At 45.1% G+C, this 23,430-nt stretch overlaps 1 protein-coding gene and 1 pseudogene across 6 annotated transcripts in view; one reads left to right on the plus strand and one right to left on the minus strand.

Annotated features, from left to right (window-relative positions):
- Window positions 1-23,430, minus strand: part of LOC126365928 (nocturnin) — a 392,287-nt gene that overhangs the window by 69,012 nt on the left and 299,845 nt on the right. The window contains exon 1 of one of the 6 annotated variants that reach the window (XM_050008688.1): window positions 5,748-6,100. The exons of the other annotated variants lie outside the window; for them this stretch is intronic. Within the exon in view, the coding sequence (XP_049864645.1) occupies window positions 5,748-5,887 (140 nt within the window). The 5' untranslated portion in view covers window positions 5,888-6,100. Of the gene's footprint in view, window positions 1-5,747; window positions 6,101-23,430 lie in introns of those variants that run through there. 6 annotated transcript variants of the gene reach the window in all.
- Window positions 1,460-1,577, plus strand: LOC126268363 (5S ribosomal RNA; annotated as a pseudogene).

Raw genomic sequence — 23,430 nt, forward strand, 5'->3', positions numbered from 1 at the left:
TAATAATTTTTTCAGATAGCGTATATTAACCATTCACTTTCCGTACAGCCACATATGAACTTTGTTATTTGTGATAAGATGTTACGAAGACACACAAGATAGATCCGTTGTACTTTGATCAGCCGATCGCCAGCGGTGTATGTTATTTATTTGTTTGTTTTGGTTGGCCATGTTGTCTTACGAAGAAGCGCGTTCTTTTTAAAGGTGATCAGTTCAAAGACTAGTTGAACCGCTGGCTTCATATCTTCTCTCTCGTGTCTGGAAATGTACGTCAGCATACGTTCTATATATCTGCCGTATAGCAGTGACAGCGAATGCTAATGGGTACATACAGGACGTACGCACGAATGAACAACGGTAAGATATCAGCACGGGACAGTGAGAGTACGTGTGGAACGAAGACAATAAACCAGCGACGATCAGTGTGAATATAACTAGGACCCCTCCTAATATCGTGTCGGACCTGCTGTTCCCCAATGTAGTGCAGCAACTCGCCTTAGCATCGACCCAACAAGTCGTTGGAAGTCCGCTGCAGAAATATTGAGCCATGCTGCGGCTTAGGCGTCCATAACTGCGAAAGTGTTGCCGATGCAGGATTTTGTGCACGAACTGACCTGTCGATTATGTCCCACAGATGTTCAATGGGTGGCCTAATCATTCGCTCGTATTGTCCAGAACGTTCTTCAAACCAACTGCGAACAGTTGTGGCCTGGCGACATGGCGCATTGCCATCCGTAGAATGGCTGCAAATGCTCTCCAAGTAGCCAAAGATAACCATTTCCAGGCACTGACCGGTTAATTTGGGCGAGAAGACCCAGTCCATTCCATCTAAACACAGCCCACATCCTTACAGAGTCACCACCAGCTCGCGCACTCCCTTGCTGACGAACTGAATCCATGGCTTCATGGGGCTTGCGCCACACTCGAACCCTGTCATAAGCTCTCACCATCTGAAGTCGGTTCTCATTTTACCAGACCACGGTTTCACAATCGTCTAGGGTCCAACCAGTAGGGTCACGAGCCCAGCAGAGGCGCTGCGCGCGATGTCAGCAAAGGTAATCGCGTTGGTCATCTGCTGCCATAACCCACTAACGCCTAATTACACTACACTGTCCTAAAGGATAGTTCGTCGTACGTCCCACTTTGATTTCTGCGATTACTTCATGCAGCGTTGCTCGTTTGTTAGCACTGGCTATTATTTGCAACCGCCGCTGCTCTCGGTCGTTAAGTGAAGGTAGTCGGCTACTGCATTGTCCGTGGTGAGAGGTAATGCCCGAAATTTAATATTCTGGGCACACTCTTGACACTCTGGATCTCGAAATATTGAATTCCCTAAAGATTTCCTAAATGGAATCTCCCATGCGGCTAGCCGCTGCTACCATTCCGCGTTCGAAGTCTGTTAATTCCCTTCGTGCAGCCGTAATCACGTAGAAAATTGAAACACCTAAGTACAAATGACGGCAACGGCCTTGCCGCAGTGGATACACCGGTTCCCGTGAGATCACCGAAGTTAAGCGCTGTCGGGTGTGGTCGGCACTTGGATGGGTAACCATCCAGGCCGCCATGCGCTGTTGCCATTTTTCGGGGTGCACTCAGCCTCGTGATGCCAATTGAGGAGCTACTCCACCGAATAGTAGCGACTTCGGTCAAGATTACCATCTTACGACCGGGAGAGCGGTGTGCTGACCCTCAGCCCTCCTAACCGCATCCTCCACCGAGGATGACACGGCGATCGGATGGTCCCGGTAGGCCACTCGTGGCCTGAAGACGGAGTGCTTTTTTTTTTAAGTACAAATGACAGCTCTGCCAATACATCGCCCTTTTATACCTTGTGTACGCGATACTACCGCTATCTGTATATGTACATACTGTTATGTATGAGGCGGAACTATGGGCGTCGTGGAAAAAGGGTGACCGGGCTGAGTCGCGCAATTTGACTCTTAGTCTGATCACGAGATGTGGCCATTAATTGCATGCGTTGATCACGTAGGCTGACGTGAGGATCAATGAACTATACTTGACGGGTCTTATCTGGAACATCTCAGGTGATTAGAAAGTTGGTAGACAGGAATACAGCCGGTCGGAGTGGGGGAGCGGTGCTTCAGTCTGGAACCGCGCGACGCTACGGTCGCAAGTTCGAATCCTGCCTTGGGCATGGATATGAGTCGACCTTGGGTTAGTTAGGTTTAAGTAGTTCTAAGTTCTAGGGGACTGATGACCTCAGATGTTAAGTTCTATAGTGCCCAGAGTCATTTGAACAGGAATACAATTAAAAACTTAGCTTTAATTCAGCATCAGCGTTGAACGTCGATCTTTACTTCGTACAATAACATTTACAAGTGCAATTATAGACTGAACTGCGAAAACGTCTTTACAATTCTGATTGCTTCACACATTTAGATCAACTGTCAATGCATAAACTGTACGTGGCGCCTGGCTAGGTCGTAGCTACAGACTTACCTGAAGGCTATGCTAACTACCGTCTGTGCAAATGAGATCTTTGAAGCTGTAACAAGTGAACCATCCATTCCTATTAAAGTCGGCTGTAGAACTGGGCTGTGCTCTAGCTTGTTTCGTAATACCACCTGAGTGGCGGCGCTCGGTCTGCTAGCGTCAACAGTGGCGACTCGCGGGTCCTATGTGTGCTGACGGACCGCGGCCGATTTAAAGCCTACAACCTAGCAAGTGTGGTGCCTTGCGGTGACACCACACATACCTCTAACCCATAACTTTTGTCTTCTCAGTGTACTGTAACACGTAAATTACGAAAGCGTGTCTTTTGTTAGCTTCAAGAGTAGGACTGCGAGAAGACTGGAGATTAAGACAGTGGAACTATCTGAACTGTGTTACTACAGCGCTTTAAAAGTTAAGTGAGCAATGTGTCAGAAAATGAGCATATACTGGAAAGAGTAGGCGAAGATGTGAGTGTACAGATACCCATTACCGGAAAAAAGAGACATCTTAGTGAAACATTGAACAGGAAACTTCGCTCTGGGAGGTTAGCATATGTGTAAATCAGCCACCTTAGCCACTGTATGGCAGAGTGGAGATTGCAGGGTTAATTAGCTCATATTAAGTGTGACGTCACCTGGTGAAACGGTGCCAGAAGAGATCGCGGGCGTGGCTATGATGTTATGCAAGTTGACCTGACTGAATGCCATAAAGCCAATAAAAAAGTAAGATGTCGACGTCATCGTGCATCATAGATAATTATAAATGGAAAAATCTGCTCAAGGTAGGAAGAGATTAATGACGCCAACGAAACGGAATAAAGGCTGTGTAAAACCTCGGTTCAGTTTACAGTGATAAAAGCTATAGAAAGAATAATTTAAAATTAAGAACAGAATTTTTAGAGGGGAAAATAGTGTAGAATCAGAGTTCGGTAATTGCAGATCAAAATTATAGTATATCAGCAAGTAGTTTAACGTTTATGTACAGCAAAGCCACGCAAGCTCCGTCATGGAGAAGGCAGTGACGTTAAGCTCTTGTGATGAAAAACCTATAAAAAGGCCTGATCGTCATTATTGCTGCCTTTTTTTCCTTGATTGTTTCGTTAAAGGGCGGGGAACCCGTGACAGTCAGCGAGACAAAAATTAGATTGGACTTTATCGCGTTAAGATTGACGATAAACTGTTAGAATATTACGGGTATTAAAAGTGATGTAGTGTACGATCTCTGACTATTGGTAGCAACGGAATATTAAGGGTATTTTACGACTTAAGTGCTAGATTGGAACTTTACGGACATATAGATGACTGAAACTCAAATTATCTGCTAATACGAGTGAATTCAGAGGTACAGGTATACAGATATTAATGTGTGCCGTTAGTTGCGAATCTGGACGTAGAGCGCGTGCATATCGGCATTTGCGGAGTATTAAGATTCCTCCAGGCTAGGAACCTTTTAAATAGGCCTTCAACCATCACCATCTGAATCCTTGAATATAGAGTGAAAGTGAAATACAAGAGTGTTGTAGTTAATTCATTTACCAAGTACTAATCAGTGAAGGTTTTACGGAACCAAAGCTATTCAGCAGTAAGTCAGCACCATCTAGCGGGAAGCGTAGGCATTAACTAGCACCCTAACTGAAGTGAACGTTTACGTGTTTTACGGACTGCTTAATATGAACTTTTTGTGACTCTTTGATGTCCCCACTCCCCTCATAAAAGGGGAGAGTTTTAGCCGGGCAAATTACTAAATAAAAGCAATATTTACAAGACTCGCGGTAATAGCAAAACACACGGCCCGCACCTCATCGGAGAGTCGTCGCTGTCACATCGGCGAGTAAAGCAGGAAAATCTACCGACGATACATATCTATGAGCAGACGTCGTCGTGGAGTACCTAAAAAGGGAACCACAAGAGTGTTGGGGATGCTTCAGCTGGAAGTGGAAACATATCGTGTAAGATGAAGTTATTATACGTATGTACATCTACATCTACATCCATACTCCGCAAGCCACCTGACGGTGTGTGGCGCAGGGTACCTTGAGTACCTCTGTCGGTTCTCCCTTCTATTCCAGTCTCGTATTGTTCGTGGAAAGAAGGATTGTCGGTATGCCTCTGTGTGGGCTGTAACCTCTCCGATTTTATCCTCATGGTCTCTTCGCGAGATATACGTAGGAGGGAACAACATATTGCTTGACTCCTCGGTGAAGGTATGTTCTCGATACTTCAACAAAAGCTCGTACCGAGCTACTGAGAGTTCTCCTGCAGAGTCTTCCACAGGAGTTTATCTATCATCTCCGTAACGCTTTCGCGATTACTAAATTACCCTGTAACGAAGCGCGCTGCTCTCCGTTGCATCTTCTCTATCTCTTCTATCAACCCTATCTGGTACGGATCCCACACTGCTGAGCAGTATTCAAGCAGTGGGCGAACAAGAGCGTACTGTAACCTACTTCCTTTGTTTTCGGATTGCATTTCCTTAGGATTCTTCCAATGACTTTATATGATCATTCCATTTTAAGCCGGCAGCGGTGGTCTAGCGGTTAAGGCGCTCAGTCCGGAACCGCTCGACTGCTACGGTCGCAGGTTCGAATCCTGCCTCGGGCATGGATGTGTGTGATGTCCTTAGGTCAGTTAGGTTTAAGTAGTTCTAAGTTCTAGGGGACTGATGACCACAGCAGTTAAGTCCCATAGTGCTCAGAGCCATTTGAACCATTCCATTTTAAATCACTCCTAATGCGTACTCCCAGATAAAATATGGAACTAACTGCTTCCAGTTGCTGACCTGCTATATTGTAGCTAAATGATAGGGGATCTTTCTTTCTATGTATTCGCAGCACATTACACTTGTCTACATTGAGATTCAACTGTCATTCCCTGCGCCATGCGTCAATTCGTTGCAGATCCTCCTGCATTTCAGTACAATTTCACACTGTATAATCTCTCGGTATACTAGAGGATCATCAGCAAAAAGCCTCAGTGAACTTCCAATGTTATCCACAAGGTCATTTATGTATATTGTGAATAGAAACGGTCCTACGACACTCCCCTGCGGCACACCTGAAATCATTCTTAACTTTGGAAGACTTGTCTCCATTGGTATGACATGCTGCGTTCTGTTATCTAGGAACTCTTCAATCCAATGTAGCTGAGATATTGACACAGAAATGCTTAGCATAACTGAATAATAAGATTAAACTGTGTCAGTTAAAAGTAATAAATCACAGTAACGACGTTAATAGCTGCAGTGTTATAATGAGCGGGAAGCACGTGCAGCGCCTGCTAGCTGGTAGCCATCACCTGTTGGCGACTGCTCCGCGGACCCGCCCTGCCGCGTCTTCGGGACGCCGTGCCACCAGCAGGCCGACGGCGCGCCAGTTCCGCCTACGTGCAGCGAATGCCAGCCAACCCATTCCGTGCGCCGAGACTCGGCCGAACATGCTGACGGCCCGGCTGCGGCAGGTACAACTCGTCGTCACAGCGGCTGGCACAGTACTCGCAGCGTCACCGGCCGTGGCGCACAATTCGCAGCTGTCTGTCTATCGACAGCTATTGTTCGGAGGCGCGCCGTGTGTGAAAGGAGTGCGCGAAATGCAGACGAACTATCACGCTGAAACCAGTCAGCGCTGACGGACAGCGCCGTTGTGCAAGAGCTAAACAGAAGCGACGCGTACCAAAAGTTATGGCACCTAGTTAGTTTTGGTGCACGGTCCACAAGTTATGCTCAACAGAGCTTATGGCCATACCGAAATATCAACGAATAATTATTATGATAAAATGCAGAATTTTGTAATAAGATTCAGCCGATTATATAAGACTTTACTTTTTACGAGAAAGAATATACACTGCCGGAAAAAAAGTGCAACAATTTTGAGGGCAAGATCAAGTTACGTAACAGGTAGTACATCACTGTAGGGGTATTACAATTAAGAGTCAAAGAACCCTGCCCAATATCCTGTAGGCCCCCCGCGAGCGCGCAGAAGTGCTGCAACACGACGTGGCATGGACTCGACTAATGTCTGAAATAGTGGTGGAGGGAATTGACACCATGAACACTGCAGGGCTGTCCATAAATCCGCTAGAGTACGAGCGGGTGGAGATCTCGTCTGAGCAGCACGTTGCAAGGCATTCCAGATATGCTCAATAATATTAATGACTGCTCAGTTTGGTGGCCAGTGGAAGTGTTTAAATTCAGAAGAGTGTCCTGGAGCAGTAATGGATGTGTAGGGTATCGAATTGTCCTGCAGGAATTGCCCGAGTTCGTCGGAATGCACAATGGACGTGAGTGGATGCAGGTGATCAGACAGGACGCTTACGTACGTGTCACCTGTCAGTGTCGTATCTAGACGTATCAGGGATCCCGTATCACTCCTACTGCACACGCACCACACCATTACAGAGCCTCCACCAGCTTGAACAGTCCCCTGCTGACATGCAAGGTCCATGGATTCATGAGGTTGTCTCCACACCCGTACACGTCCATCCGCTCGATACAATCTGAAACGATACTCGTCCGACCAGGCAATATGTTTCCAGTCATACACACTCCATTGTCGGTGTTGACTGGCCCAGCTGAGGTGTAAAGCTTTGTGTCGTGCAGTCGTCGAGGGTACAGGAGGGGATTTCGGCTCTGAAAGCCCATATCGATTGTATTTCGTTGAATGGTTCGCAAGCTGACACTTGCTGATGGCCCAGCATTAAAATCTGCAGCAATCTGCCAGTAGCTTGCACTTCTGTCACCTGTCACGCTGAACGATTCTCCTCAGTCGTCGTTGGTCCCGTTCTTGCAAGATCTTTTCCCGGTCGCAGCGATGTCGGAGATTTGATGTTTTACCGAATTCCTGACATTCATGGTACACTCGTGAAATGGTCGTACGGGAAAATCCCCACTTCATCGCTACCTCGGAGATGCTGTGTCCCATCGCTCGTGCGCCGACTATAGCACCACGTTCACACTCACTCGCCGGCCGTGGTGGTCTCACGGTTCTAGGCGCGCAGTCCGGAGCCGTGTGACTGCTACGGTCGCAGGTTCGAATCCTGCCTCGGGCATGGATGTGTGTGATGTCCTACGGGTTAGTTAGGTTTAAGTAGTTCTAAGTTCTAGGGGACTAATGACCACAGCAGTTGAGTCCCATAGTGCTCAGAGCCATTTGAGCCATTCACACTCACTTATATCTCCATAAGCTGCCACTGTAGCAGTAATAACCGATCCAACAACTGCGCCAGACACTTGTTGTCTTATATAGGCGCCGTATTCTGCCTGTTTACATATCTCTGTATATGAATAGGCGTGCCTATACCAGTTTCTTTGGCGCTTCAGTGTATAATATCAAACTCAGACCGTATGAAACTCATAAGTCACAGTGAAGGATGCCCAGACAATCGCATCCATACGCAGTGTAGTCTTCCTACCACTTCCCCTCCCCCTCTCACTCGTATGAGGCTGCAATGCATCTGTGTATTCCCACACGCCAAAGAACGTAAAGGTGCCAAATGGCAACCTGCAATAGATCGTCCCCAACATCTTGACTGTTCTGTTGCAGTTCTTGCAGGCTCTGGAGAACGAATAAGTTCCTGCTGCATCATTTCCCGTACGTATTCAACTGGCGAGAGATATGATCTTGTTGGCCAGGGCAGTTCTTCTACATTACGAAGATCAAGTAGCGTCAGAGTTGTCTATGAGGACGTGTGCTGACCTACTCAAAAAGCACAATATCTTGAAGACGAAGAAATGGCAGTGGGAACTGTGAAATGTAACAGACACGAGCTACTTCACCCTGTAAACACATTTGTTGCGTGCGCGATTTGTACCTGGTCGTCTCCACACCATAAAGCCTGAGGTGGGACCTGTAAGAATTGGGCACTCATCAATTCTAGGTGGTAAACGAGTACGTCCATCACTCGCATACAGACAGAACCCACTCTCATCACTGAAGACATCAGAGGGCCATTCCAGTTTCCAGTCAACTACTTCACGACAGGAAAGTAACTGTGCTTGGCGGTGTCGAGCTGGCCAGGGGCACATTTGCTCTTAATGACGCTGTAAGCACACGATTCCCAGTGGCCCTCGTGCTCCTTGGTGACACATCATGTGTAAGACGCGCCCAGATTTCTTCCCTGGATGTTGTTCGGTCCGCCGCCGCTTCTCGCAAAATTTGTCGTTCTTGATGTGCGCCTGAAGTACGCGGATGTCCAGAACCTCGTCTTTGGGTGTGGTACCACTGCTGTAAGCATCGCCGCACCACAGGTACATTGTGCCTAACATGTGCAGTAATCCGTCGATTCGTCTGTCGAGTTTCCCGCACAATGCGACGGTGTTCAAATGGCGTAGTTGCTCAATAGGCGTACGTACTCACTGGCGGGATGTGATTGTATCCTAGAACAAATTTTGCAACCAATGTTCACGACCAAACTCAGCACAGCTACATCCGCCAGAGTCAAAACGCAGGGCCCACAGAAAGGCCCCATGAGCGCCGTGACACGTGAAACACTGCCTCTACAATCGCTCAATACGCAGATAGTATGCCATGTGCCACTGAACACAGTTCTTGAGGTGGTTGCAATCTTTTTCCAGCAGTGTAGAAAGTTGGGGTAATTTTCGTCTTACGCTCCGAAACTAGAACTTTACCCTGGCGCCACTTGGTAAATTTTTGGTTGATGTCGTTGCCGGCAGGGCTCCTTACTGCAGCTGACTCATTTGCTCGTTCATTACCCAATTTGCATCGAGTAGAGATGGCGGTAACAAAACAACAAAACGACAACACTAGCTTATTTGCGTTTCCGTGGATACCATTTGTGTCCTGCGTCATATATTCGTTCCGTGCCAGTTACCATGTCAACCTAAAACCGCCCTAATATTTCTGTTAACTACATGACAGATGGCAGCATTTCGTTCGAGCCACTATTAAATTTTATTGAAATATATTTTCAAAAGCTTTTGATCATATTAATAAGCTGGCTGTTTATCCAGATGGACAAGTTGTGACCAGACACTGCAGAACGCAAAGCACTGCGCGGCACACATCTTATGCAAATGCACAGCCATGTATCACATTGGAGCAACCGAAATAAAATGTTCAAACGTACCTACGTTGTGTATATTTTAATTTAAAAAACCTACCTGTTACCAACTGTTCGTCTAAAATTGTGAGCCGTATGTTTGTGATTATTACAACGCCATCTATCACAAAGAGAAAAAAGTGGTACAACTAAAACATTCATATTTCTTTACGTACTACACGAATATATAATAAAAATGGGGGTTCCTATTTTTAAAAAAACGCAGTTGATATCCGTTTGACCTATGGCAGCGCCATCTAGCGAGCCAACCATAGCCCCATGTTGGTTTCCTCGTTCATGCTAGACAAGTTTCGTTCTTTGTAGTTTTTTCGATTGATAGTTATTTCATGAGAAATATGGACCGATCACTATTAATGGATCACCCTGTATATATAAAAGATCTTTTGAATGGAATGAACAGTCTAATATAAAGAATATGGACTGAGAATAAACCGGAAAAAGACAAAAGTAATGAAAAATAGCAGAAGTGAGAACAGCGAGAAAATTAACATCTTGAGGTAGACGAAATTAAGGAATTCAGCTACCTTGGAAGAAAAAGAAAACTCATGACGGACGATGCAAGGAGGACATAAAGCGCAGACCAGCACAGGCAAAGACTGCATTCCTAGCAATGAGACGTCAGCTCGTATCAAGACATTTTCCAGAATGTTTTGAAGAAGAGAAAAGTGCATTCCTTGATTCCCGAACCAAAGCAACGGCGCCTGAACGCCTGCCGTGACTTGATTGAAACACAAAACGCATGAAAAAAGTGGCTCTGAGCACTACGGGACTTAACGTCTGAGGTCATCAGTCCCCTAGAACTTAGAACTACTGAAACGTAACTAACCTAAGGACATCACACACATCCATGCCCGAGGCAGGATTCGAACCTGCGACCGTAGCAGTCGCGCAGTTTCAGACTGAAGCGCCTACAACCGCTCGGCCACAGCGGCAAAGGAGGACAATTTTTTTTATTTAATAATCATGGGTGACAAGACTTGACTTTATCAATACGAACCTCCCAAGAAACGATAAAAGGCAAAAATTCACAAGAAGGTCAACACTTTGACGATGAAGCTCATATTTATGTCAATGTGATGAGGATCATCCCAAAAAATAGCTTTTTATGACATTTTCAGATTATTGTACTAATGTTCCGTGCATTGTACTCGTATGAGGAGACTGTGTGTGGGGCACCTGATCATTAAAACCACAATCTTAACTTTGCTCTAGTTTTTAGTATTCCGGTTTCGAAAATTTTGGGACTGACGGGGTACATTTAAATATTGGAAGTCTGCGGTTATGTACAAAACGGTATATGCAAGGAGTCGCAGTTTCTTGCTAACTGGACGATTTATTTTATACGATCCTTTAGTTCTCATACAATCCAAATAATATCATCATACGCTTGTGGACAACTTTATCGTATCGCTATATTGTAAATTAATTGCGTAAATTTGATATTAAGCTGTTTTATTTAAAAATGTGGTCTGGTCTTAAATTAGTGAATCGGATGAACATTTGGCTCCCGCACTAGCAGAGGTTGTTGCCTCTAGTTCCCCCACCAGTATGAGAAGAGGCAGTTAAAAGGATACTCTAACTGGCTTCCACGAAGATACCCGGACCCTTCTGGCCCACTGTGTTTGTTCCTGTCTCCAGTGAAAGTCGTACACTCACTTCTCCCCGTTAACTAAACCGGATGGAAGCTACGATGGAATTCCCTTCACATGAATGACTGAATAGGAACCGCCGGAGGAATACAAAGAAACGTATTTACAAGGCACGAAAAAGTTTTGGAACTAGAACAGTACTGCTAGCAGAAACGATAGCTAGATCCCCTACGTCCCTTCTTTCATAATTGTGTGGAACTATGAAAAAAATAAGCAAAATATACAAACTGAGTAGTCCATGCGCAACATAGGCAACATCAAGGATAGTGCGAGCTCAGGAGCGCAGTGGTCCTGTGGTTAGCGTGAGCAGCTGCCGAACGAGAGGTCTTTGGTTCAAGTCTTTCCTCGAATGAAAAGTTTACTTTATTTTCGCAAAGTTGTGATCTGTCCGTTCGTTCATTGACGTCTGTGTTCACTGTAATAACTTAAGTGCCTGTGTTTTGCGACCGCACCGCAAAACCGTGCGATTAATAGACAAAAGGACGTGCCTCTCCTATGGGAACCGAAAACATTTGACCGCAAGCTCAGAGGTCAACCGATTCCTCCACAGGAAAACACGTCTGATATATTCTATACGACACTGGTGACGGCATGTGCGTCACATGACAGGAATATGTGGTCGACCCACCTAACTTGTACACTTGGCGAACGGGTAAAAAGATTCTTCTACCTTGCCCGATTTAGGTTTTCTTGTGGATGTGATAATCACTCCCAAAAAACTGATGAAAACATAAGAGTTTGTCACCTAAACTACAACAAATGAATTCAACAGTTTCACAGTCGCACAGTTTTCCCTGTGCTCTGTCAAACCATATGTTTTTAACGTTTTCAAATTTTTCCGTGTGTAGACCGTCAAATCCTGCATATGTCCGAGCAAATCTGAACATGTTCTGGAATTGTGGAGAGCGAAGTTGATTATGTGTGTGTTCCAGAACTTTGATAATTGACACACAATCACGGAAACAATACTGCTCTGTGTACCTGTGCAGCTTCGCAAAAATAATTGTCTGAAAATAAAAAAATCAAACTTTTTACTCGAGGGAAGACTTGAACCAAGGATCTCGCTTTCCGCAGCTGCTCGCGCTAACCACGGGACCACGACGCTCCTGAACCCACGTTCTCCTTGATGTTGCCTATCTTGCGCATGGACTACTCAGTTTGTGTATTTCGCTTCTTCCTGTTTTCTCGAGTGATCTGTGTTCAGTTTTTCAAGGCCTATCCACTGTGCCAACTTATAACTTGTGAGCGTTGTCGGCGCTTTTGTCCGGAACCGTGCTGCTACTACGGTCGCAGGTTCGAATCCTGCCTCGGGCATGGATGTGTGTGGTGTCCTTAGGTTAGTTAGGTTTAAGTAGTTCTAAGTCCAGGGTACCTCAGATGTTGAGTCCCATAGTGATTAGAGCCATCTGAATTCTGAGCGTTCAGAAGCGATGAACTCGGCACGCGCATCGTGGACGTTCGACAGCACGATCCGTGTGCCGATGGCCTTACAAGGGTCACGATTACTAGTGAGGCGCAATAAAATTTCTGGCTCTTTCATAACAATCTACCACTGTTATGCACTATCCTCGTTCTTACTTCATACTGAGATATAAACTATTCTTCTCCGACGCTCGCCAAGAACGGAAGGAACAGCGGAGAGAGGGAGCCAGGAGAGAGCGGAGAGAGGGAACCAGGAAAACAGTGAGGCGGGGTCGAGTGCTCGCCGGGTGCCCCCGGCCTGTGGTCACGGTCGACAACGTGTTCGGAACGCGAAGCGGCGGACGAGGTGAAGGGCACACGACGCAAAGAAGCCGCATTCCCCCGCAGGTTTTACGTAACAAAGTGTGTGACACGCGCAACCGCGTGTCGGATTACTGAGTACATAGGACGGCCGGTTCTGTAGAAGTGTTGCAAGCACTGCGTACGCATCGTTAAGTAGCCGCGTGAAAATTGTTTACAAGCTACCATTTACATGGCTTACGCAAGTTTTTAGTTGCGTCGCGTCTTTTAGTCCGAACTGTCCGCGCTGCACAGTGCATTTCTTTTTCCAGACTTACAAATCTCTTAATGATTTGAAAAAAATCAGCCGCCGATGTGGCCGAGCGGTTCTAGGCGCTTCAGTCTGTAACCGCGCGACCGCTACGGTCTCAGGTTCGAATCCTCCCTAGGGCAAGGATGTGTGTGATGTCCTTAGATTAGTTAGGTTTAAGTAGTTTTAAGTTCTAGGGGACTGATGACCTCATGTTGAGTCCCATAGTGCTCAGAGTCATTTGAACCACTTGAGAAAATCTTCTAACCAGTTGCTCGTAAAATGGTTTATTAACAATCCTTAACCATGGTTTCATCAATCCTAATATTTCCTGCTTCAGAAGTACAGTGACACGTAATATCACATTATTGGCGACGACAAATTTCAGAGCGAAGTAGCTCATGTCAAATAACACGCTATGTGTGACAATGAACAAACCCAAATAACATCCATTAAGAACATTCCAGTTTGAGCTGCGCTAACCCTAAATGTCTTTACAATTCTATTGGATTTTGTTTTAGTTCTACTGGTGGTGACACATACCATGGTATTTGACATGAGCTGCTTTGCTCTGAAATCTATCGTCGCCAAAATATGATTTCACGTGTCGATGTACTTCTGAAGAAGACAATTTTATAATAGTTGAAACCATTGTCAAGGGATTTTAATAAATTGTATACCTGCAAGTGATTGGCTGGGTTTCTCAAAACATTCATCTAATTTCAACGTTGCTGAACGGCAGCTAGGTTCCAATTTGTAAAAATCTCTAATTTAGCAGTATATTTATGACATGTTAGAGCCTAAGCGCCAGACAGGATCTTGGGTGACGTTTGGTTTGTGGGGCGCTCAACTGCGCGGTCATCAGTGCCCGTACATAGTCCCAATTTTTTTCGCATTCCAGTTTAGCCACTCTCACGAATGATGAGAGTAATGATGAAAAGATGACGACATCACAAACACACAGTCCCCGGGCAGAGAAAAATGCCCGACCCGACCGGAATCGAACCCGGAACCCTGTGATCCAACGGAAGCAACGCTAGCCACTAGACCACGGGCTGCGGACAGGAACATTGATACTGCCCTCTTCCAGTCTGGACTGTTGATCTAGCAGCTGAGATTTGGAAAGTATCGCGGCGAGCGATCTATTTTCTTTCTCACTCCTTCATCTCTAATTTTTTTTTAAGATTTTTAATAAATCTTCTCTGTCGATGCTTGAGTATCAGAGTTACTGTACGTACAATAGAGCGTAAGTCTCGGGCACGACAACCGCCCTTTCTGGAAAGATGGTGATTACAACGTCAAGCATCTACGAGGTCATTTTTTTCATTATTAAGAAATTGCGAGTTTATATGTAAATTTAAACTGTAGCAATGGACACGACATCTCCAGTTACAACTAATTTGTTTTTTGACGTATGACGACATACTGTCCATTCTACGAGGCCGAGAGCTCACGGAGATCGCTATACTATCGAATTAACAACATGACTGCACGTGATAGTATACTTATATGGATGTGGTGTCTGTTCTTTCGGACATGTTCGAAAGCAGACACCATTGATGACCTGCAGCCGTCTAGAACGAAATTGGAATTGTATATTAGCACCTTCAGCTGCTGACCAGCGTTGATATATATCAGCGGGGACAGGTGAAAATCTGTGCCCCGACAGGAACTCGAACCCGGGATCTCGTGCTTGCATGGCAGACGAACTATCCATCTGAGCCACCGAGGGCACAGAGGATAGTTACACTGCACGGACTATGAAGCGCACGCCTCCCACGAGTCAGACATTCTCACCTTGTATGTCCACACACTACATTCGTAGTGTCCCTACGTAACACATTCATTACTCGCGGAAGACATTCTTACCAAGTCCCGTAAGAGTTCGGGTCATATGTTTGCATCCGCACAGAAGAAGAAGGTCATGGCCGGTATTGCCAGAACTATATACTTACATGGATATGGTGTCTGTTCTTTCGGACATTTCCGAAGTATATAGTTCACTTGAAAGCAACTTGCTGATGTGAAATCCATCTCAAGGGCTAGTTGGGTCAGCTCGTAAAACTACTGGGAGTCTACTGCAGCAGCAGTACGAGCCTAGAGGGAAAAAGTTGTGCTCTAGAGAATTTCCCCTCGAAAAGGAAAGGTTCCGAGTTCGAGTCTTGGACCGGCACACAGTTTTAATCTACCAGAAAGTTTCATATCAGCACACACTTTGCTGCAGAGTGAAAATTTCATTCTAGTGGTATCATCTAGTCCTACGAAGGGCGTTCATTAAGTAAGGCAACACTTTTTTTCTAGGCCGATTTCGGTCGAAGAAACGCGGAATTTGTTGTGAGACGTCGTGGAACATTTCCGCTTCAGCTCGTATAGTTTATGAAGTTTCGAAAGCTGGCGCAGCTATACGTTGCCTTCAAAATGGCGTCTGTAACGGGGGTGCATTCCAAACAAGGAGCTTTCATTCAGCTCCTTTTGGCGTGAAATCAGAGCATCGCAAATATTTGTAGGCGCTTGCAGAATGTCTAAGGATACCTGGCACTGAACAAAAGCACGGTGAGTCGTTGGGCGAGGCAACTGTCATCAATACAACACGGTCGTGCAAACCTGCCCGATTACCCGACTGCCGGCCGGCCTCACACAGCCTCAGGAAATTAAAGAAACAACTTCAGCGTGTTCGTCGCCACAAAAATGTAAACGAACTTCACCTTCTCCATGACAACGCTAGGCCTTACACAAACCTGCGCAACCGAGAAAAGCTCACAAAACTTCACTGGACTGTTCCTTCTCATCTGCCCTACAGCCCGGATCTCGCGCCTTCCGACTTCCATCTGTTTGGCCTAATGAAGGCTCCACTCCGCAGTAGGCTCATGGATGATGGGAGGTTATTTTGATGTAGCAAGATGTTGGCTCCGTCGTCAACAAGTAGAGTGGCACCATGGGGGCATACAGACCCTGTCAGTAAAATGGCGTAGGGCAGTCGAACGGATATTATGTGAAAAATAGGATTCTATAGCCAAAAGAGTGAAGAATAATACGGTGTACTGGACTCCTGAATAAAACCAACCTGCCCTCAGAAAAATAAAGCGTGTTGCATTACTTATTGACCGCCCTTCGTTTATCACAGTTTCCTTGGTAAATAACGGGGACTCTTTTCTTACTTCACAAACACACGGTGGAGACTGCACAGTTGCTGGTTCTCTTAGAAACCGTGCTTTGGCTCGTCGTACATGTTGTTGTTGTTGTTGTGGTCTTCAGTCCTGAGACTGGTTTGATGCAGCTCTCCATGCTACTCTATCCTGTGCAAGCTTCTTCATCTCCCAGTACCTCCTGCAACCTACATCCTTCTGAACCTGCTTAGTGTATTTATCTCTTGGTCTCCCTCTACGATTTTTACCCTCCATGCTGCCCTCCAGTGCTAAATTTGTGATCCCTTGATGCCTCAGAAAATGTCCTACCAACCGGTCCCTTCTTCTTGTCAAGTTGTACCACAAACTCCTCTTCTCCCCAATTCTATTCAATACCTCCTCATTAGTTATTTGATCTACCCATCTAATCTTCAGCATTCTTCTGTAACACCACATTTCGAAAGCTTCTATTCTCTTCTTGTCCAAATTATTTATCGTCCATGTTTCACTTCCATACATGGCTACACTCCATACAAATACTTTCAGAAACATCTTCCTGACCCTTAAATCTATACTCGATGTTAACAAATTTATCTTCTTCAGAAACGCTTTCCTTGCCATTGCCAGTCTACATTTTATATCCTCTCTACTTCGACCATCATCAGTTATTTTGCCCCCCAAACAGCAAGACTCCTTTGCCACGTTAAGTGTCTCATTTCCTAATCTAATTCCCTCAGCATCACCCGACTTAATTCGACTACATTCCATTATCCCCGTTTTGCTTTTGTATATGTTCATCTTATATCCTCCTTTCAAGACACTGTCCATTCCATTCAACTGCTCTTCCAAGTCCTTTGCTGTCTCTGACAGAATTACAATGTCATCGGCTAACGTCCAAGTTTTTATTTCAGTCTACCTATATGTTGATTCGCGAGGCGAATGTGAGAAAGGTTCTTGACGACTTGTTTCCCGCGCAGTTGGGCTGACGCAGCAGGCAGTGCCTCTGCAGCCAGCGTCCTTGGTCGCAGCCAATCCTCCGGTTGGTTCGCTCCGCACCAGCGCGGAGTCTGATCGACGTCCGTCGCGGAACTGCCTGCCACAGTGCCACAGGCAACCAATTTCGTGGGTGAATGAAGTCCCCTGAATACGCCCTGGAATGCATGCCAGGTTGGTGTCCCCGAGAAACGACTGCAGCAAAATCTTTTCTTCGTTTGTTCTTTTTGTGCTGGGGGATCGAAGAACGACAGAAATGTTACCCGGATTTCTTAATGGCCACTGTGCTGACGAGCGTTTCTCGGTCGAATGGCTACTTCGCCCTTCAGCGCTTCTGCTTGTCACTCTGGCTTAGGTGAAAAAAGAGAAAAAAACTGAAAAATCACTGCAGAACGGTAAACATATTTGGAAAGTCTTCGTGAGGAAAACATCCCGCGGGATATTAACAATTTCCAAAATCACTGTTTCTAGCGAAATAATTTGGAGGACAATGTCATTCGCTTGCATACATACCACGCTATAAATATGTAATCTGTTCGACAGACCGTTTCTATTGCCACTCCTCCTATTTTTTGTACGTATTTAGCACTGGAGACAAAGTTCATAAATCCACTCAGAATACATCTATATTATAGACGTGAGTTGCATGTAATACTGTAATTGCATGTAATACTGTAATTGCATGTAATACTGTAATTGTTTGAAAGGTATCATCAGTTAGTTACTTGGTTTAATGTTAAATGAACCATTAGTACGATTAATCCTAATGATGTGGAACTAGTCATTTTACATTGACATTACACAGTGATGTGTAAATACAGCTACATGCTGGCCATGTACAACATTTTTTTTTTAATTTCGTAGTGAGTAATTCTTACCCACCACCTTTTATGCATTACAGAAATATGAAGTCTTCCACAAAAAAATGGTTTAAATGGCTCTGAGCACTATGGGACTTAACATCTGTGGTCTATCAGTCCCCTAGAACTGAGAACTACTTAAACCTAACTAAGCTAAGGACATCACACACATCCATGTCCGAGACAGGAGTCGAACCTGCGACCATAGCGGTCACGTGGTTCCAGACTGAAGCGCCTAGAACCGCACGGCCACACCGGCCGGCGAAGTCTTCCACAGAACAGGTGTGTCAACGAGAAACTTTTTCAGTTCATTTTCAAATTTAACTTACCTGCCTATCAGGCATTTTATATCACTGAGTAGATGATCAAAAATTTTGGTAGTGGCATACGCACCCCTTTCGCGCTAAAGCTTTGGAGTAATGGATGTCATTTTTTCTAGTGGTGTCGTAATTATGTACATAATTATTTCTTTTGGACTTAAGTGCATTATATACAACAAACTTCGCGATGGAATAAAATATACTGTGAAACAATAGTCAAAATATATAATCCTGAAAGAGCTTTCTGCAAGTTTTGTAGCTGTCACTCTGCTAAAGCCAGCAGTCACACAGAGCAGCAGCTAAAAACCGTGCCTCTGATAATGTCTTTCAGAAAAAAAAGGCGGAACGCCTAAGGCATCATAACTTCATGTCATTCAATTGCACATAGATGGACGTGACGCGAAAATTATCAACATAATACCAACTCAAAAGGTTTACTGCTATTATTATTATTATTATTATTACGATTATTATTATTAATGCTTTATAGCATGCACATACACGCTAGCTAATTTTCAGCTGTATATTATCTCACAATGTACATTATCAAAAATGGTTCAAATGGCTCGGACCACTATGGAAGTTAACTTCTGAGGTCATCAGTCACCTAGAACTTAGAACTGTTTAAACGTAACTAACCTAAGGACATCACACGCATCCATGCCCGAGGCAGGATTCGAACCTGCGACCGTGGCGGTCGCGCGGTTCCAGACAGTAGCGTCTAAAACCGTTCGGCACTCCAGCCGGCTGTACATTATCAAACGACAACATTTTTCACTTGACGACTGTTCGGTATTCAGTTTATTCCAAACGGTTTCGGCATGCAGCCATTTTCAGGAGTTACGAAGCGTCTTAGCATCCATCACGAACAAGAACGGAACAACAATTTGCTAAATATTGTACAACGTTAATACTCATGTATGTATACAGGAATATCAAATGGAGCTTCTGATATTCATATGGCTAAAATGTTGTCACTACATAAATACGACGAGACTGACGCCAGCCAAAGTGGAAACTTTGTACATTCTTTTGTTGTGAGTTTCATTACGTAGTTTCACTAGCTTATAAGAAATAAAAACAAAAAATTCTTGTTCGTAAATTAATCCCAGTGCTAGTTAAATTATTGTACATTGTTCTGTAAACAATTCCGTTTCTCGAAATATCAAGTTGGTAGTTCACCACTCAAGTTCACATGAGTGAATTTACTGATTTCCTTCAATAAATTTGTAAACCCACACTACTTGTGGTTTATATTTTCTTCTTCTTTACGGCACAAATTGGGCCTACCTGCCATACCTGTTCGGAACAAAAGTTTCATATAATGTCCATGATGGAAGTGTCGATACAGCTATCCACAATTTTCTAGGCTTCTTCTTGTCGAGTACCACTGATGGCGTAGGATCTCTGCTTGTAGGTACCGTCCTTTATGTAGAGTTTGCATCTCCCGTTTCTCTGGCAGTTTTTCTTTAATTCTTTGTTCTAAGTGTGACAAATCAAATTTTTGGTTTTTATTATAGCTCGTTTGCGCTTCACATACCGCTCATTTTACTAGTTGGACTGCCTTCTCGTTACCTCGCATATTATTTGCCTTTATCAATATGAATACGACCTTCCTCCCAATAATTTCTAATCTTCGTCAACTTTCAGAATACTCCAGATGGAAGGGCTACTATGAGCACGCGTAAAAAGGTTTTTAAGCAGAGATGAACACGCTGGAGGGCACGATATTATCATCACGGGAAAGCCTACAGACGCTTGATCTGAAAAATACAGCCACGCAGATTCAGCATATCTTAGTTTTCAACGCGAATTTTAGTATCCCCACAGCCACAAAGAACGAAGAATGAGGGACATCAACAGGCCACGTATGAGATTCTATCATATATATATATACTGAAGAGCCAAAGAAACTGGTACACCTGCCTAATATCGTGAAGGGCCCCCGCGAGCACGCGGAAGTGCCGCAACACGACGTGACGCGCGGCATGGACTCGACTGATGTCTGAAGTAGTGTTGGAGGAAAGTGACACTTAGGATCCTGCAGTTTGATCCATAAATCCGTAAGAGTACGAGGGGGTCGAGATCTCTTATGAGCAACACGTTGCATGGCATCTCAGACATGGTCAATAATGCTCATGTCTGGGGAGTTTGGTGGCCAGCGGAAGTGTTTAAATTCAGAAGAGCGTTCCTGGGGCCACTCTCAAACAGTTCTTAGCATGTGGGGTGCCGCATCTGTCGGAACGCACAGTGGACTTCAATGGGTGCAGGTGATCAGACAGGATGCTTATGTGCGTGTCACCTGTCAGAGTCGTATCTAGACGTATCATGGGTCCCACGTCTCTCCAACTGCACACGCCCCACACCATTACAGAGCCTCCACCAGCTTGAACATGGATTCATGAGGCTGTCTTCACACCCGTACACGTCCATCTGCTCAATACAATTTGAAACGAGACTCGTCCAACCAGGCAACATGTTTTCAGTCATCAACAGACCAATCTCGGTGATGACGGGCCCAGGCAAGGCGTAAGGTTTTGTGTTGTGCTGTCACCAAAGATACACGAGTGGGCCTTCAGCTTCGGTGATGTTTCGCACGCTGGCACTTGCTGTCGTCCCAGCATTTAAATCTGCAGCAAATTGCGGCAGAGTTCTGTCACGTTGAACGATTCTCTTCAGTCGTCGTTGGTCCCGTTCTTGCAGGATCTTTTTTCGGCTGCAGCGATATCGGAGACTTGATGTTTTACCAGATTCCTGATGCTCACGGTACATTTGTGAAATGGTCGTACAGGAAAACCTCCACTTCATCGCTACCACGGAGATGCTGTGTCCCATCGCTTGTGCGTCGACCGTAACACCACGTTGAAACTCAATTCAATCTAGATAACCTGTCAATGCACAAGCAATAAAAGACCTAACAACTGCTCAGACAACTGTTGTCTTATGTAGGCGTTGCCAACCGCAGAGCTGTGTTCTTCCCGTTTACATATCTTTGTATTTGAATACGCATGCCTATACTAGTTTCTTTGGCGCTTCAGTGCAGGTTTGCCATAAATTCACGTAATCGTAATAGTTCTCGCGTAATAGAGAGTAAATTGATTACGCAGGGACAATTGCACATTGACTTATGATTGAGAGCAACAGTGTTTTGTCTCATTGAGACACAGATAGTCGCTAAGCTGTGCAGCAAATACGCTCCAACGATCTCTAGCTTCTCTTGTGACTTCCAGGGTATTTTTATTATTATCTTCTTGTAAGCATCTCACACAGAGCATTTGTGAGTAGCTCACCGTAATGTTCAGGCATGTGTGGTTATTCTAAAGCCAAGAACATCGAGGACTGTCAAGCTACGGCTATAATATTGTTTGACTTATCCGGTCAATGTTGTTCAGGTGTGTGTGTGTGTGTGTGTGTGTGTGTGTGTGTGTGTGTGTGAGTCAGTGCGGCGCCTCTTTGCGCAACACCTAAGATATTATCGACGAAAACCACTGAATGTCGCGAATTGTTTCGAAGTGAATCGCCCCTCTCTTCCCGCGAGGCCTTTATGCAATACTGCTGCGACGCACGCGGCGTCATCTGGGGAGATAGGAATCTGCTACGAGCACGGAGCGCTCCACTCCACTCGCTGCCTTCCTGGAAGGTTCTGACATACCGAGTGGCCGAGACAATGGCCAAGCATAAACACTGCTGGTTTCTCAAACAACAGTGCGCAGTTTCGCCTCCTCGGCATCGTCGTTTTCCGCGTAATAATAAAGTCAATTGCGATGTGACGCAGAGGTTAACACGCTGGATGGCTTTCGGGAAGGTCAGGTTTCAGACCCGGACTGCGCGATACAGAACCCCGTTTTCCTAAATCAGTTGACAAGAATTCTAGGACGGCCGTTTCCTTCTCCACCTCTGCTCGGTACGAGCATCTGCTCCGTCGCTAATGAGCTGCATACCACAGAAAATAAAATACTATAACCTTTCTTACTTGTTTTTCTTCTTTTCTTCTTCTCGAATGGATCACTTACAAGAGAACCTCCCCATCGCACCCCCCTCAGATTTAGTTATAAGTTGGCGCAGTGGATAGGCCTTGAAAAACTGAACACAGATCAATCGAGAAAACAGGAAGAAGTTGTGTGGAACTATGAAAAAAAATTAGCAAAATATACAAACTGAGTAGTCCATGCGCAACATAGGAAAGATCAAGGATAATGTGAGGTGAGGAGCGTCGTGGTCCCGTGGTTAGCGTGAGCAGCTGCCGAACGAGAAGTTTTGGGTTCAAGTCAATCCTCGAGTGAAAAATTTACTTTCTTTATTTTCCCAAATTTATGATCTGTCCGTTCGTTCATTGACGTCTGTGTTCACTGTAATAACTTAAGTGCCTGTGTTTTGCGACCGCACCGCAAAACCGTACGCTTAGTAGACAAAAGGACGTGCCTCTCCAATGGGAACCTAAAACATTTGACCGCAAGGTCATAGGTCAACCGACTCCTCCACAGGAAAACATGTCTGATATATTCTATACGACACTGGTGACGGCCTGTGCGTCACATGACAGGAATATGTTGTCGATCCACCTAACTTGTACACTTAGCGAACGGGTAAAAAGATTCTTCTACCTTGCCCGATTTAGGTTTTCTTGTGGATGTGATAATCACTCCCAAAAAGGCGATGAAAACATAAAGGTTTGTCACCTAAACTGCAACAAATGAATGCAACAGTTTCACAGTCGCACAGTTTTCCCTGTGCTCTGTCAAAACATATGTTTTGTTTCGATGTTTGTTTAGGTGTAGCGTCCCCGTACTACGGCGCAGTTACCTCGCATCGGACGGACGGACGGACAGATAATAATTGTCTGAAAATAAAAAATTAAACTTTTCACTCGAGGGAAGACTTTCACCCAGTACCTCTCGCTCCGCAGCTGTTCACGCTAACCACGGGACCACGGCGCTCCTAACCC

Source organism: Schistocerca gregaria, chromosome 4 (genome assembly GCF_023897955.1).
Source record: "Schistocerca gregaria isolate iqSchGreg1 chromosome 4, iqSchGreg1.2, whole genome shotgun sequence".
Taxonomy (NCBI): Eukaryota; Metazoa; Arthropoda; class Insecta; order Orthoptera; family Acrididae; genus Schistocerca; species Schistocerca gregaria.